This window comes from Leuresthes tenuis, unplaced genomic scaffold, assembly GCF_036924035.1.
Source record: "Leuresthes tenuis unplaced genomic scaffold, fLeuTen1.0.hap1 SCAF_21, whole genome shotgun sequence".
NCBI lineage: Eukaryota > Metazoa > Chordata > Actinopteri > Atheriniformes > Atherinopsidae > Leuresthes > Leuresthes tenuis.
The window spans coordinates 23,203,430-23,217,985 of record NW_027325375.1 but is presented as its reverse complement, the minus strand read 5'-3'; the positions used below and the strand labels follow the sequence as shown (position 1 = coordinate 23,217,985).

Genomic DNA, 14,556 nt, shown 5'->3' with positions numbered 1-14,556 from the left:
TGGTGGTGTGATTAATTGCACGTCTGTTTTCACACACATCTGTTGTGGATATTTTGAATGCTACATGTATGCATATCACCAGCATCTGGCTTTGCATGGAAAAACATGCCAGTCGGTCAGTATGTCACAGATGTACTATATGCGTGCCCCTCCATGTGTGGACTCAAAAGCAGTGTCAGGTGTTATTGTGCCTGAAGCGCTGGTGGATGGCAGGTGTTCGCAGGCCTCCCCGGCCCTGTTGGATTCCCCTGCACACCAGAGGCTGCAGTGGAGTCAGAGCGTGGACTTCATCAAGCATGACTAAAAGACACTCCTTTAATATCCCTGGTCAGCGAGTCAGTGAACTCGCTCTGAATGACTTCCTCGGGGCCAGCCAACCATCCGCCCTCTGTTATCACGTAACAATGTGGCCATCGGAGCAGACTAATCAGTCGACTGCAGAGGAAAACACAGCCAGCGCTGCCTCTGCTAACAATTCCATTCACGCTCTTATTGTCCTGGCTTACAGACGGCCTTCTAAAGAAAGACCCAATAAAAACACTTCATATAAAAGCAGTGGCAGTCAAATGAATATTAAAAACTTTAATTGCTGCAGAGTTAGATCACGTGCTACAAATGCAAATATGTGCAACCAGAACTCCAGTAGCAGTTTCAATGCTGTGTGAAACTCATTAGGATGAATCCTGAATGATGTTTCGCTAAAAAAAAAAACTATGCAGCCTTTGTGTTACAAGGTTGTTCGTTCCGCTTTTAATTAAAAGGGACAACGCCATAATTCAGCTAACTGTTTACTCCTGCCTCAGTGAACTCTGCAAAGCTCAGGCCAAACCGCAGCTTCCTAAAGGGAAGCACGTGCGTGTTTGTGGATGTTTACCTGTGCATCCAGGCATGTGAGGTGGGGTCAAACTGTATGCGGTGCTTCAGCTTTCTCTCTGGATAAGTGACACAGCCTGTCCCTGTTGCCAGTGTAAATCCTCTTATGTGTGTGTGTGTCGGAAAGAGTTAGAGAGACGGCAAAAAATGTCCCAGATCATCTTGTTGAAGCTTGGTGTTGGTAAACACAGTACATGGTAAGCCCAGCTGAGGCAGGCACTGATGATTGAGCTTAGCGCTGGCGGTGTCCCGGGTGGCCCCGAGCACTGGTGGTCCCTTGTTGCCTCACTGACACCAGGCAGCAAACACACACACATGCTGAAAGACATCTAGAGGTCCAAATCTACGCCGGATTTTGGTCCAACGCTGGCAGATACAGTGCAGCCCCTCCTTGTATCACTTAAACATCAAAAGTAAACTCAAAGGTGGATTTATTTGACACAATTGCATAAACACAAACAACACGCCTATTTAGAAAGCATCACACACACTTTAATGGAGAGAGCATGCTCTGTCTGTGCCATGGTCTGGGTCCACTCAAATCACCCCATGGTGAATGTGCTGCTGTCAGGCAGCCAGCAGGGCAGCCTCACAATGTTCACATTTAGGACCCAGAGACTGACGGCGGCACAGAGTTTGTGGAGGAAAGCGTGGAATGCGTCCTGCGGGCAGACGCAGGCCGCTCTCAAAGGCATCTCTATTACCAGCAAACAAGCGGACCCTTATGTCATGATCACCAGTCTTGGAGATACATTTCTAGATGCCCCGCACCTATGCAGCGCTTGCCTTCATGGAAATCTACTGGCCCACACTGCTGTAAAAATACATCATTCTTATTTGTGGATCTGATAAGCAGGATTATTCACCACAGGAGCAGAGGCAGGAGCGCTTTAGTCAGAATCTCAATGTTTCTCTCTGGTGTCTGTGACAACAAAGGCAAGGCGGGTTTTGCCATTCTTTCATTTTCTATCGTGGTACCGTTTATGTAGCGTCTTGTAAAGTCTTCCCTCGAAGCTGATGTGCTTTAACTGCACTTTGGTTACAGAAGCGTGACTTGTGCTGAACGTGACAGCTCCGTTTGCGTCTGTCTATAGCTGGTGGCCCTTTATCAATAGTGACAGATAAAGAGCCCTGTGATCTTGTGAAGCACCAGGCACTAGCCTTGATTACCATCCCTGCTGATGTTGCTGCATGCTAATCATTGTAAACATCATGTTGTGGCTTTGACACACTTAGGCTTATCTGTAATTGGTGTAATTGTTACTAGCATTTAACAAGATCGTCTTCCAGATATGGTGAGTGCCAGAAGGACCCAGCTAAGGGAAAGGCTCCCTCAGATCTGCCTCACTGATGGGGGCTTTAGATTGACACTAACCCCTCTCTTGCTGGGCTATTAATGAAAGGCAGCCGCGAGTCAGTGCGCAAATCCGATGAAAGGGGCTGGAGATAAGGGGGTCATAAAATATTTAAATATACAGGGCTTCAAAGTGGAAGAGGCCTTCCGTTCTTGTCAACAGACAGACCCCCTGGAACCCAGTTGTGGCCTCAGTTTCTGGCCCACAACCAGCCTCATATGTAGGTCACAAACTATCAGCTCACTTTTCCACCTCTGGGACACCACCAAGGGAAAGAAGGAGATTGACTGATGAAATTGCTCCCGTCTCCAAACATACATGGACTCGCAAACAGTCCTCCCCTTGTTCAGTAAGTCTCCCATGTTCTAGTGTTACACAGAAGGGGATATGAGCAGCACAGGGGGCAGGTCAGGGAGGATATCTAAGTCCCATCTCAGTGGACCCTGACTTGTTAAAACACACATGATAGAGGCTTGTCTCCCCCACAGCAAGTTCTCTTTTGGGGAATTCTTGAGGGTACGCAGCACAGATTAGCTGACGACCTCTGTGTAGCAAGTCGGAAAAAACTAACTTTTTGCTACATTTTCATTATGATGTCCCAGATTATTCCTCTCTTGTGATGTGCTGCCCTACGTTAGACCGACCACTTAAACTTTCCATTTCTCTCCTTCCTATCATTCAATCTCCCACCAGGGAGGCTTCTTCAGGCAGTGCAGGAGCCATATTTAGCTCAGGCCCACCAAAATACAATTAGAACCCCCCCAATAGCCAGTATGGGGGTAGGCCATGGATACACAGATGAGACGGACATAGCAGAGGACAGCGACAGGATGAAGGAAGGTTGCCAGAGGCTGGGCAGAGACCTCCCTGCTGTCTGTCACCCTGCTGGCTTTTGATGTCCAGAGCCCATCTTCTATCCCCCTAGAGAGCCTATCATCGGCCCCCACTCCGGAGCTGTTGAGCACAGAGAGAGCTTTGAAGAGGCTTGTTTGAGTGGAGCTAGGGGACTGCAGTGGGGGTGGCTGGGCCTGTCTCCACTGGTGCCTGACAGAATGATCTTGACGGAGCGTTTCAGAGGGCCTAATCCCTCTGTCCATACCTCCCCAGCCAGGCAAATCGCTCGGGGTGGGGGTCTGCAGAGGGTCAGACAGGTTTTAATACAACGTCTTAGTGTTGATTTCCTCAGTGCTTTCCTGTAGCCATTCCTTTTTAAAAAGACACAGCAGGTTGTTTCTTTCCCCTCTGTTTCATCCCCCGTTTGGCTCCTTCTCCCTCCCCATCTTGTCTGTCTCTCATCGTCTCCTCCTGTTTTGTTTTCTTCTCTGCTCTCTCCCTCTCTAGTTCCTCTTCCTTTATCTCTCTGCCTCCCCTTGTCTCCTTGCTCCCATTGCACTGCTGAGAAAAAGAGAAACAAAAAGGGAAAATATTATCCCTGCCAGCACAGTTGCTCTTGGTTAGTATTAAATCGAGGCCTCGTGGGGGGTTTCAGCGCCGCAGTTCTTTGCTTGTAGATGTCTGGTGGGTCTCCACGAATATAAAGACATGCAGATTAGGGAGAGGAATTAAAGTGGGGGGTTTGCCGTGCTGTGTTTTATCTGTTAGGGATGTTTCTGTCTGGGATATGACACTGTACAGCTTCACTGAGAAAATTTGGGTCACATTAAAGGAGGCTTACTGCCCTGTTTTTTGTTTTCAAGTTAAAGTAACACAACAGCTTGATAAAGTTATACTGAGTAAGAGTATCAGTGGATTTGTATAACAAGCAGCACTAAATGTCGATATAAGCTGGTTATATCTCAATTTGGCCATTCAACAGGACAACCATCCATGTTCCAGTATACATGCAACATAGGGGAATCAAGTTGACTGACGTCTGTCCCACGCTGTGGACTGTATTCTCTATTGGAGATCACCGTACATATAAGTCTTAATGGGCTGATTTTTCAACAAAAAAATAAGCGAATGAGTTCAGCTGTTTCAACATACACTTGACTGTTATTTTAAAAAGATACATGCCATCCACTGTGTTTATTCTCAGTTGTTCCTGGCTTCTTCTTCTCTAACTGGACGGGAACTACTGTTTATGTATAGAGCGCCTCAGCCCATTTGAGTGGAGTTGAGCATATACGCACAGGAGTGATTCAAGCCACATTATCGTGTTAGTACTGACTTTGAGAGCTTCAAATCTGTGAACCAAATGAAGGTGTGAAATGTTTTCGACATTCCCCATCCAATCAAACAGAGATCGCCATGACTATCCTGGTGTGAAAGCACCCTGAGTGTCCAAACTGAGAAGTTGAGATAAAGGTAAACATCACAAATAGTGATAAAAACAGAATATTAACAGTTTGATGGTGATTTTTTGTTGTGTTACAAGTGGCCAATGTATTAATGCTGGAACACTGTCATTTCTTCAGATTTATAAAGTTAGCGTTATAGCTAAAAAAAAAAAAACTGTTAAAAGCAGTTATCTCAACAGTGACATCGCCACAAATAAGCACACAGATTTGGCCTTTTGACATTAAAAGAAAATATTAAAGGTAAATCACGCCTAATATGCAAGATGTTGTGTGCATTTTGAGGCACATGTTCTCCTTTCTGTACCAAGCAAAGGGAGTGATTGACTGGTCTGAAATTATCCACGGCATTGGAGCCCACAGCCCGCATTCCAAAGCAACGTCTGTAATTTAGGCAAAAAAGTCTCCCATTTTTCCTGTGACTGGGCTGAGTGTGGGTAAAGGAGCGCTGCTGTGCTTTGGGGTGGGGGGGTCGGTTGCATTTCTGGGCAACCAAAGCATCTTGGGCAGGAAAGGTTGAACCAATTTTCTTGTCTCCATTGTTGGCCAAAGTGAGTCCCACAGCAGCGACATTAGACCGATGGCCAGTGCAGCGGGTTTGTTCTCGCTGACAGGCCAGTTCTTTTTTGCGCCCGCAATGTCAACTGGATCTGATTATTGTCCACCAGATCCAGATAATGTCTGCCATTGATCAGGCCATTTATCTTGAACTCCTACAGCCTCGGATTGCTTTCAGGGGCCACAGGGAGATAAGCAGATATAGATAAGCAGATAACATAGTCTCTACAGGCTTTTAACAACCGGAAGAAATACTTTTCCGCTGCTTAACTGTCTGACGTGATTTGAGTTCCATATCTCTGAGCTCAGGGAAGCTTTATTATTACACAAAGGACCTGCTTTTAGAGGTATAGTCATCGGATCTCATAGACACTTTCATCCCTGCGTCCGTCAATCTTCCTTAATGTTCCGATAATGCTGGTCACGTCCTTCAAAGGCTCTGAAAATCCCTCATTCTCTCCATCAGGACGTTTGATTGATGCATTTTAACAGCAGGCTGTCAGCTTTTGCAAAAGCTTTTCCTACTTTGGGCATGTTGTAGTGTCCCAGTTTGTGTTACAGTTATTAATGCTGGATGCATTTGTCTTTGTGTGCACATGTCTGTGTATGTGCACGTGTTTGCATTCAGAAATATGTGTCATCCTCACATTAACGCCACCAATGAGTGACAGATTAATTTATGTCTGGCTATGTGTCTGAGGAACTGGGAAGAAAAGGCCTGTCAGTGGTGCTTGTCAGGAGGGGGTAGAGATTAGAGCCAGTTGCGATTGACAAACCAGTGCAGGCGTGGAGAGATAAGGTCCGATGTAATGACTTTAGAAAAAACGTACGCGTACGATATGATAAAATTAATAAAAATAAATAAAACAGCAGCAGTCTGCCTTCAAATGGCCCAGAGAGGAGATGTTGGCGAGTGTAAGCGTGAGGGTTTGTAGGCATGCAATTAGAGAGATTTCATACTTCTCGGTTGAACGCTGCATTTGGTCGTCTCTGATCTTAGCAATAAGGAGGGTATGATTTAAGACCACTGTTTGACTCAGAGGACAAGGATTTATTTGAAATTTCCTCGTAAAACAGATTTCATTTACTTTGAGCTGCATCAATTCCCAGAATAATTCCTTTAGTCAGAATATTGTACGTAAACAGCCACTGAAACACAATATGTGCTCTTCCAATGTTTATCTACTTAGAATACGCTGTCATCCTTTATGTTCACGGCTGTTCATGTGTTATATTCATTTTAGAAATCTTTAAGAGGGATTAAATCATTGCTTTGAACTGGCCATATTACATTCAGATTATAACCGAGGGGTGTACCACAAAGCTGGATTATTGGTTTAGCTTTAGTGGCATAAAGATGGCTCTTTTTTTAACCCGGTTAGATCACTATGGTAACGTAGGCTGAACTCAAAGTTCAAGAGTTTGGACTTAATTCGTCTGAAAAGAAAGAGGCACCAATAAAAAGAGACCCTTTCACCAATTATTTTCCTGATGATGTCACGTATTGCAAAATCAGAATGTTTAATTGTTGTCAGGCAGACATAGAGGGTGTCAAATTCATTCTGTAAGCTACTGCTGATCTGAATCTGGCACACTTTGTAGAATTAATTGACTCGTATAGCAGAAAATATTTGGTTAATAAAAATCAGTTTTCTGTAATTTCCTTGTTATTATTGGTCAGAGAAAAATGTACTTCTTATCGAGTTAAGTTTAAGAGCTTTATGTGTAGTTGTCATGACAAACGGCAGGCATGTATGAGCTGGTCAGTCATTCATAAGTTTCACACCTCTCCATCCATGAGCGAAGAGCCAGGCGATCGATGTATTTTGTGCGGAAGAAGCGTCAAATGACGCCTCAAAACTCCCAGTTTATGTGTCCATACACAAGCCTCAGGAGAAAAACCTGAAGTAACAAAGAAACATAACGCTGTTTTAGTGCCTGTTGTGTCTGAGGGGAAGTTTTGGTTTTGTGGAGCCCGTTAGTTGTAAAACTAGCTTTCTTGCTTGGACTCTTTGTGTCCAGTTGAACCCGATTCTGCGCCTTGACGATCCTGAAAAATCAGGAAACGTTATTCACATTATGAGTCATACAGCCAATCAAAGGTTTACCAGCTCAGTGCCTCAGACAGGTTTTTTTGTGAGCCTGATTTTAGGAGCATATTTTCCTTTACGTACCTTGTTTCTTGCTGGCTTGATGGATTGCGGTGAAATTCATTTCACACTTCCACGTTTCCCTCAGGAGGAACTGTAATAACTTTTCATCCAGCACCATCATCAAGTTTACATTTTCATTTGCAGAATACTCAAGTTTATGAGCAAACACATGCTGGCTAATAAGATTCCAGTTTTTCTCTGCTGCCCCCCCAAAATTAACAAGTATTAGGATGCTGTCCTATTAACATAAGAGGGTAAAATGATCGTAATTACACCAAGTGTCAGCAGGGCAATGTTATTACTGAGAGTGAGTTACTTATGGCTCAGAGCAACACAATGCCTAAAGCCACGGTCTGAAAAAGAGAATTAGAAAAGAACTAGTGTGTGCGACATGTCCGTCCACAAGAGGGAAGAAATATTACACGTTTTCTAAATTATCACAGTCAACGGTGAGTGATGATGGAACAGAAACATACTCCATGTGTGCTTTTCCTTCTAAGACAAGTCAAAAGGTCTGTTGCAAATAAGTTCTGTATTTGCATCTTAAATGTAGCCTCACTGTTTCACTCTGTCGCGTGTAGGAGATGCTGCCGTCTGTTTCTTTCTGGCATGTCATTGAGAGGTGAAACTACTTCTCTGGTCCCCACCCACGTGAGATCACTTCTCCTCACCACTCAGTATGACTCTGTTAAATGTCAGTTTTAACACATGACATTTATTTTTTGAGGTTCTTCAAATCAAAGACCGAGTTTGGAGTCAATGGGCAAGTGTACAAAAAGCTTTTAACGTATCACGTTGCCAACACTCATGTTACGCTTATCAGTAATATTTTAATCAAGGTTAGGTTTGGCATAATGGCAGGAAGGCTCATAAAGGCAAACCGGTCCCCTGTGATTGTAATCTAGGCGAGTTCCTGTAAAATTAAACCATGGTTGTGGGGGGAGAGACGAACACGGTTCTGGTTTCTTTGAAGTGGAGAGTGTCCAAAAAAACCAGAATAAAAGATGACAAAATGTCAGTGTGAAGCTGATTTTCTATAGACAGAAAATGCACGCCCAGACAGCAATTACAGAGATCCATAGAGCACGTCCAGACGTTGTTTGATCTCTGTGCTTCGCACTCTCTCGCAGACGATGTTTTTCCATGTGAAACTGCGCTGGAATCTGGTTTATATGTGCACACTCATGTTTGTCAGCATTTCCTTTGAATTGAAAATGAGGCGCAGTGTGAGATCTGGACGCCAATTGTTTGATAGTGTGGCTGTAATCACAGACTTGTGGTCGCTCCCAAATCTGATAATGACCATTTAAAATGGAGAACAGCAGCTTGTTCGTGGCTGCTGCTGCTGCAGGGGCCTGTGAGCAGGACTGGTAGCCATTTTCTGTCAGTGGCAGTCACATAAAAACAAATCTTAAAGTCATGCTTTTGAAGCCAACTCCTGGTGTGTCATCACAACCACTGCTTCAAACGTGAGAATCCATGTAATTTGATCATATGTAACCACAGTTTGTACGTTTGCAACTTCTTTTTAATAAGATTTATTGCATTTCTGCCACACATGCATGAATCTCGGTAGTGTGGAGTTGAGTTATTTCACTGCAGTTATCAAAGATGTCGTCCTGGCTTATGAGTAACAGCAAGTTAAGAGATTTGTTATTTCATTTGCTGGAGCTGCTCAATAATGAGCAAATGTTGTGGTCTGTGTGGCAGTGCTTCACCTGATCTCATAAATCACATGATTAGTTCTTTGCATATCCCATCAGTGTCCACGAACAGCCTTGCAAATTCTGTGGATGAATTATTAAAGAAGACTTAGAATCTGACTGCAGTTCGGAGGAAAGTGCTGCTGTGTTAACTCGTAAGCGAGGATTTGTTTTGCCATTATAAAACGCAGGCGCCTGTATATCCCATTTCCCATGACCTCATGTTTGTACGGCTGATCCCGGCAAGCCAACGAAACCTCGGTCTCCTCGTTACCGAGGGATGGATTAGCATCTGAGCTATGAGCTAAGTCTGTTTTCTGCTCTGCGGTTGCTTGGACAGAGCTGGCGGGGAGAGACTTCTGCAATGTGTCTCTATTGTGCTTCCATTGACCTCCCAGCCAGCGGGCTAATGCTCATTTGACAAGCTATAGGATGCATGGGTTTGCGCTGTTAAGAGGATTTTTCAGCAATGTCCACCATTAGATTAGGATTGCCCAATCAGAGGGATTGTGGCAAAGAAGGATAAGCAACTCTCCGCTAAATATTATTTTCACATCTGCAGTGTGAATCTTTGCAGAAAAACACCTTAAATCTGCTCAATCCTTTATAAATACACACTGTGTGGCATCAACAGTAGAAAATAACTAGAAAGTGGCCCCTTGGAGCAAGATGATTTTCTGTTTTGCCATCTAAGAGGGAAAAATAAACCTCTGGGGTCTGGTAAAGACATCATATAATTACAAAGTCACTAGCAGTGACTTATGCCTGAAGTGTCTGAGGTGGAAGGTAGTCGTGTTTTGGTTCTGGGTGGTCCGTGGAGAGCTGAAAGCTCAGAGTAAATGACCCAAAGTGTCTTTTATATATCCAGTTGACCTCCCTTCAGGCCAATGCAGTGGGAGCTGATACAACTGGAAGACAGCGCCTGTGGGCTGCAGGGGGGGTGCATGCTGCATGCTGCTCATAAAGGAGCGTTTTGTTTTTCCTCCTCTCATGGTAGCAGCACCCTACTGGGGAATTCATTAGCGGCTGACATCATCTCACTCTGTACGGAGTCAAAGAATATCTTTCTACCTAGCTCTCCCCTCCCTCTCTCATCTCCTCTCTTTTCTTCCCTCCCTCTCCTTCTTACTGCCTCCTTATGTATCCTTGGAGCGCTGCTGTCTCTCCTTTTGCGCGCCATTTACGCGAAAGGTAAACGCTTCGACGTGCGCCACTGTAATTGACCTCCAAGCTTTTTCGGAAGCCCAAAAAACACGATTGTGTTTATCCTCTGAAGGAGCGCTACTGAAGCTGGATCCAAGTCCGTCTGGAAATCAGGAAGTGGGAGGACCCGACCGCGAGGGCAGCAGCAGCTCACAAGCAAAGTCAGTCGTTGGATGAATGGGAGTTTGTCCGGAGCTTGGGAGCGGATGGGGAGAGGCTTCTGTGTGCTCATGATCGGATCCTTCGGAGAGAGCACGGCGGTCTGAAGCTGAAGACGCAGCGACAGTGGGGTTGTACCTTGTAAATCTTTGCTCCCTGCCTTTCCGAGTCGCCTCGGTCTCCGTCTCTTCAGAGGAAACTGGTGCGCTTTGTTGGATTGGTTTGCTCCATCGGACGCAGCCCCTCTCTGCGCACGGACACACAAACCCTCCCGGATCCTGTTTGTTACCTCTTATGGATAATTCCGACAGGAGAATATACGTGAAATAAACAATTGTGAAAATTGGATCAAGGGATTGTTTTTTTCCCTCTCTCTCGAAGCCTCGGTGCAGAAGCTTTCCTGGCGAGACACATGGTTCCCTTTGTCCAAAAGGCGCAGTAGCGTTGTGAACGGCTTTGGAATTTTTTCTTCTTGGAAGGACTTCTCGTCTCTGCATGGCTCTCCTCTGTCTAAAAGGAGTAGACTTCGCCGACTTTTGTGTGGATTATATTATTTGAAAAGCAGAATGTGAAACGAGACCACATTTGCCAGACACAGTAATTCCACGACTTTATTTTCTTCTTGCTAACCTTGCCAAATCAAAGGTATGCGCTCTGCCTCTGATCCGCTTACATTTAGTTTTTTTTCTTTCTTTTTCCTTTACTGTGCACAATGATGTGAACGAACACACCCTGATAGTCCCAGTTATGTTGCCATTTTTCTGCAGCTTGTTTTGTTTACATTCTGCTCGTGCTGCAACAGCGCATTAAAACCTGGTAATAAAGCATCTTTCCTGTTTTTCTCCGCCTCAGTGGCAGCCGTGTGCGCATTAAACTGAGCTGTCACTGGACGCACATTTTGAGTGTCCCAGCCACAAAGATTATTACAAGGAATATTCAGATAAATGACACTGAATTAAAAGTGCACGACTACATCGTGTTTGGTTAACATTTTGGAATAAATTCCGAGGCGAATGAATTCTCGAAGCTGTTTATTAGAAAATCTTTTTCATTCAGAGAATCCTGTCAGTTTCACTCCCACATGAGGCCCAACGGCTGTTTAATTTCCACTCTCCTCAACATCTGTTGAGTTGTGAACATGATACACTTTTACCTTGAGATGCACTGACATTGGTTTTTCCAGCTATATGAGACTTGTGTTATCTAATTCGGGTTTAAATGTCATCACTACACATTTTATTCTTCCACGCTGATGCTGCTGGTCCTCAGCCGGTGAGGCTTTCCACGCACGCACACACACACGCGCGCACACACACATGCACGCTGCTTTGTCACGGAGCAACAGTGCCATCAAGTGGCCTGAACACGAAGACCCACTTGTTTTGTTTTCACTTGATATTCCGGTTTGATCGTTCTGAGCAGAGCAGAAATGAAGCCTGACAGGAAAATGTGCTGAATATGTATATTAACCTTAAAAATGTTGCTCCATCTAATTACGCTGACTGGGGGGGATTCAGTTTGTTTTTAAGAGTATTTGTCACCATTTTAAATGTTGTGAGCGTAAGTATTTAAACCATGTTTGATGACCTTTCATCAGAAGCCTGCTTCAATGTAAAATATCTGATAAAGGAGGGATTTGGGCTGTAAGTTTAATGTGATGTTTTGCTCACTGCATTCTCATCTTTTCCAGGTATCCAATGCCGGTTCAGAGAAATTTTTCAGCACAGCCGCAGTTAAAGGTACAGATATTTTTTCTTATTCTACTGTGAAACGTGTCCATGTGATACTGGAGGTGCATCGTTGCTCTGGACATGTTAAAATAAGCATGTGCAGTGATTGTCACATGTATGTTTGGTCATTTAAAGTAAGACATCACATTCTTGATCCAGTTTACGATTAAATGCTGCTCTGTGTGACTTGGACAGTTTCATTAAAACTACGAGTCACAGCGGTGTATGTAACATGTGGCGTGAGGCAGTGACGGTGTCCTTTAGTCGCTAACATGGTGAAATGCACCGGAGCAGGAAGAGGAGGGAGTGCTAATGCTGCAGGAAATGAAGTGGGTGCAGGAAAATGCATCTGTTTATGGCCTCAGTGTGCCAACACCACATGTGACCTCATTATCAAGTCACTAATTTGCTGTTAAAAGCAGCCCTATTTTCTCTGGCTCGGGGATAATGGAGGTGCCCTGCGTGAATGGACATTCCTCTGTAATAGGGGGGAGTTACCATGCAGACTGGGAGGGAGGCTCAGAGTCCAGGGTTGTGACCCCTTTAGGGCTGTGGATGAAATGGGGCAGATTGCTGATGATAGGCCCTTGTACCACCACCACCCCCCACCACTATTCCCTGTGTCCCTGCACTTTCCTCTGCACAGACCTCCGTATGCATTTCCCACATTCTGGCCTTTGATTCCCTCCAGGGTTTGATTTGTGGTGTGCATCGGGGAGCTCAATGGGCATGCTTGACAGGGAGGTTTCCTTTTGAACGTGCTCCTCTGTGGACTGATTTGGATCGCTTGAAAGGATTAAGGCCTCCTTTGTCCAGCCTAAATCAACAGAGAGCCACCCTCTTTCCCCTTCTATGAAAGGACCTGACTTAGGGAAACGGTACAAAAAATATGCTTTCTCTCTGCTTCATGATAGACCACTCTGTTGGCCCCTATTTCCATTGAAATATCCCCTCATTTCTTCTTTTTATCGTCTCCATTCCTTCCTCCTCTCCTGCCATATGCTAATGCCTGTCACTATTGCAAAAAAAAAAAAGCGAGTAAAAGAATCCAGGTGCACATACAGCTCTGGTATTTTTATGGAGTCGTGTAGGTTTTTTGTTGGAGGAGATTACCAGAGCTCTAATGCAACCAAAACTTGAATCAAGCAACAGCTCAAACAAAAATAGCGAGAGGGCTCGTTTGTGGGATGATCCGTGTCAATATTTGCCCAGAGGCAGGTGCACGGGTGCAGCATTTGTTTGTTGCTTTGTGCACTTTGTTGTAGGTACAAAAGCAAAAAGTCGAGCTGGGCTTTAGGTTTAAGCATACGCCTGAGAAAGTACGGACATACCTTAAAAGGAAAAACACTGCCGAATTAATTCAGATGGTTTTAAAAAAGCTTTTGGTGGGACTGGACCGAGAAACATGTCCGACATTTCCAGGATAGAATATTGTTGTACTTTGTAATATAACATATTCTACATATATTGGCCAAAAATGAATGGAAGGCTGCTGATGTGCAGTTCTGTCTGAAAATCAGCTCAGAGCAACTTTCTGTAGACTTAGTACTAGTCCTTCATCTTTTAATCTTTCAGTCTTCTCACCTACTCAATGAAAATATTGCATTCTTGTGTATTCCCTTCTAAGCTGTTGTGTTTTTCTTTGTCACCTGAGGCGTACTCATTAGAATGTTGCTTCTGTGTTTTCAAGTCTTAATTTGTTTTCTGCCCCCTTTGGTCGACCTCACCTCTGGTCGGCTGTGTGCAGTTTTCCAAAAGATGGAGCTTAAAGTCGCCACCAGTCTATGATTGCCTCTCTGTTTTTCTCCCTCCTTCCTGCTCTCTCTGGGTTCACTTTGCCCAGGAATGGATTTCATTAGCCAGAAGCCATTAAATGTTATCTCTAATTACTACGCTTGTCAATGCACCTGCAGGTGTCAGCGAGCTAACCTGATTCATTTGCTCTGCCAGAGAGTAAGCACCAGTCAGAAAGCTGAGGCGTACTCTATTGGCCGCTTGTGAAATAAGCAACTACTCTGAAGTCTAAGCTGCTTCCAAGGTGCCGTGGGTGGAAATCAGTAACCGAGCCTTATTAGTGCTGTGACTGCTGTCCAGGGGGTGGACTAAAGTGCAGAGACTGATGATGGCAAACCAGCCCTGTGTGTCACCGCAAAGGTCAGCGGACAGATCTATCTGATGATTAAAGCTGTGTCCAAGAGCACTAATATCTCTTCCCCTGGTTACATTCCCATCCTTTAGGACTTTGTCTCTTCACACATCCTCCCAGAAACTCGGCTAAGTCGTTCAATGAGGAGCAACGACTAAGCTCACTCTGCATTGTTTGCTGACTGCAGCACGACGGCAAGATTAATGATGCTGGCTGGTATTTAAAATGCTCCGCTGTGCCATTCATAAGAATTAGACATGAAAAGTTTGCCATCGGTGAACTTTTAAATCTCTGTGCACCTTTAGATGGAATTAATTTAGAATGCATTATTTGACTGTCTTAATGAAACGTGTTCATCATGTGTCATGGTCGTAATTAG

General features: G+C 44.5%; 1 protein-coding gene across 7 annotated transcripts in view; it reads left to right on the top strand.

The window, feature by feature from the left end:
• auts2a (activator of transcription and developmental regulator AUTS2 a) overlaps positions 1 to 14,556 on the top strand; it is a 278,438-nt gene that overhangs the window by 237,944 nt on the left and 25,938 nt on the right. For all 7 annotated transcript variants that reach the window (XM_072374256.1, XM_072374254.1, XM_072374257.1 and 4 more), the window contains one exon: positions 11,992 to 12,040. In XM_072374256.1, the coding sequence (XP_072230357.1) occupies positions 11,992 to 12,040 (49 nt within the window). The remainder of the gene's footprint in view (positions 1 to 11,991; positions 12,041 to 14,556) is intronic.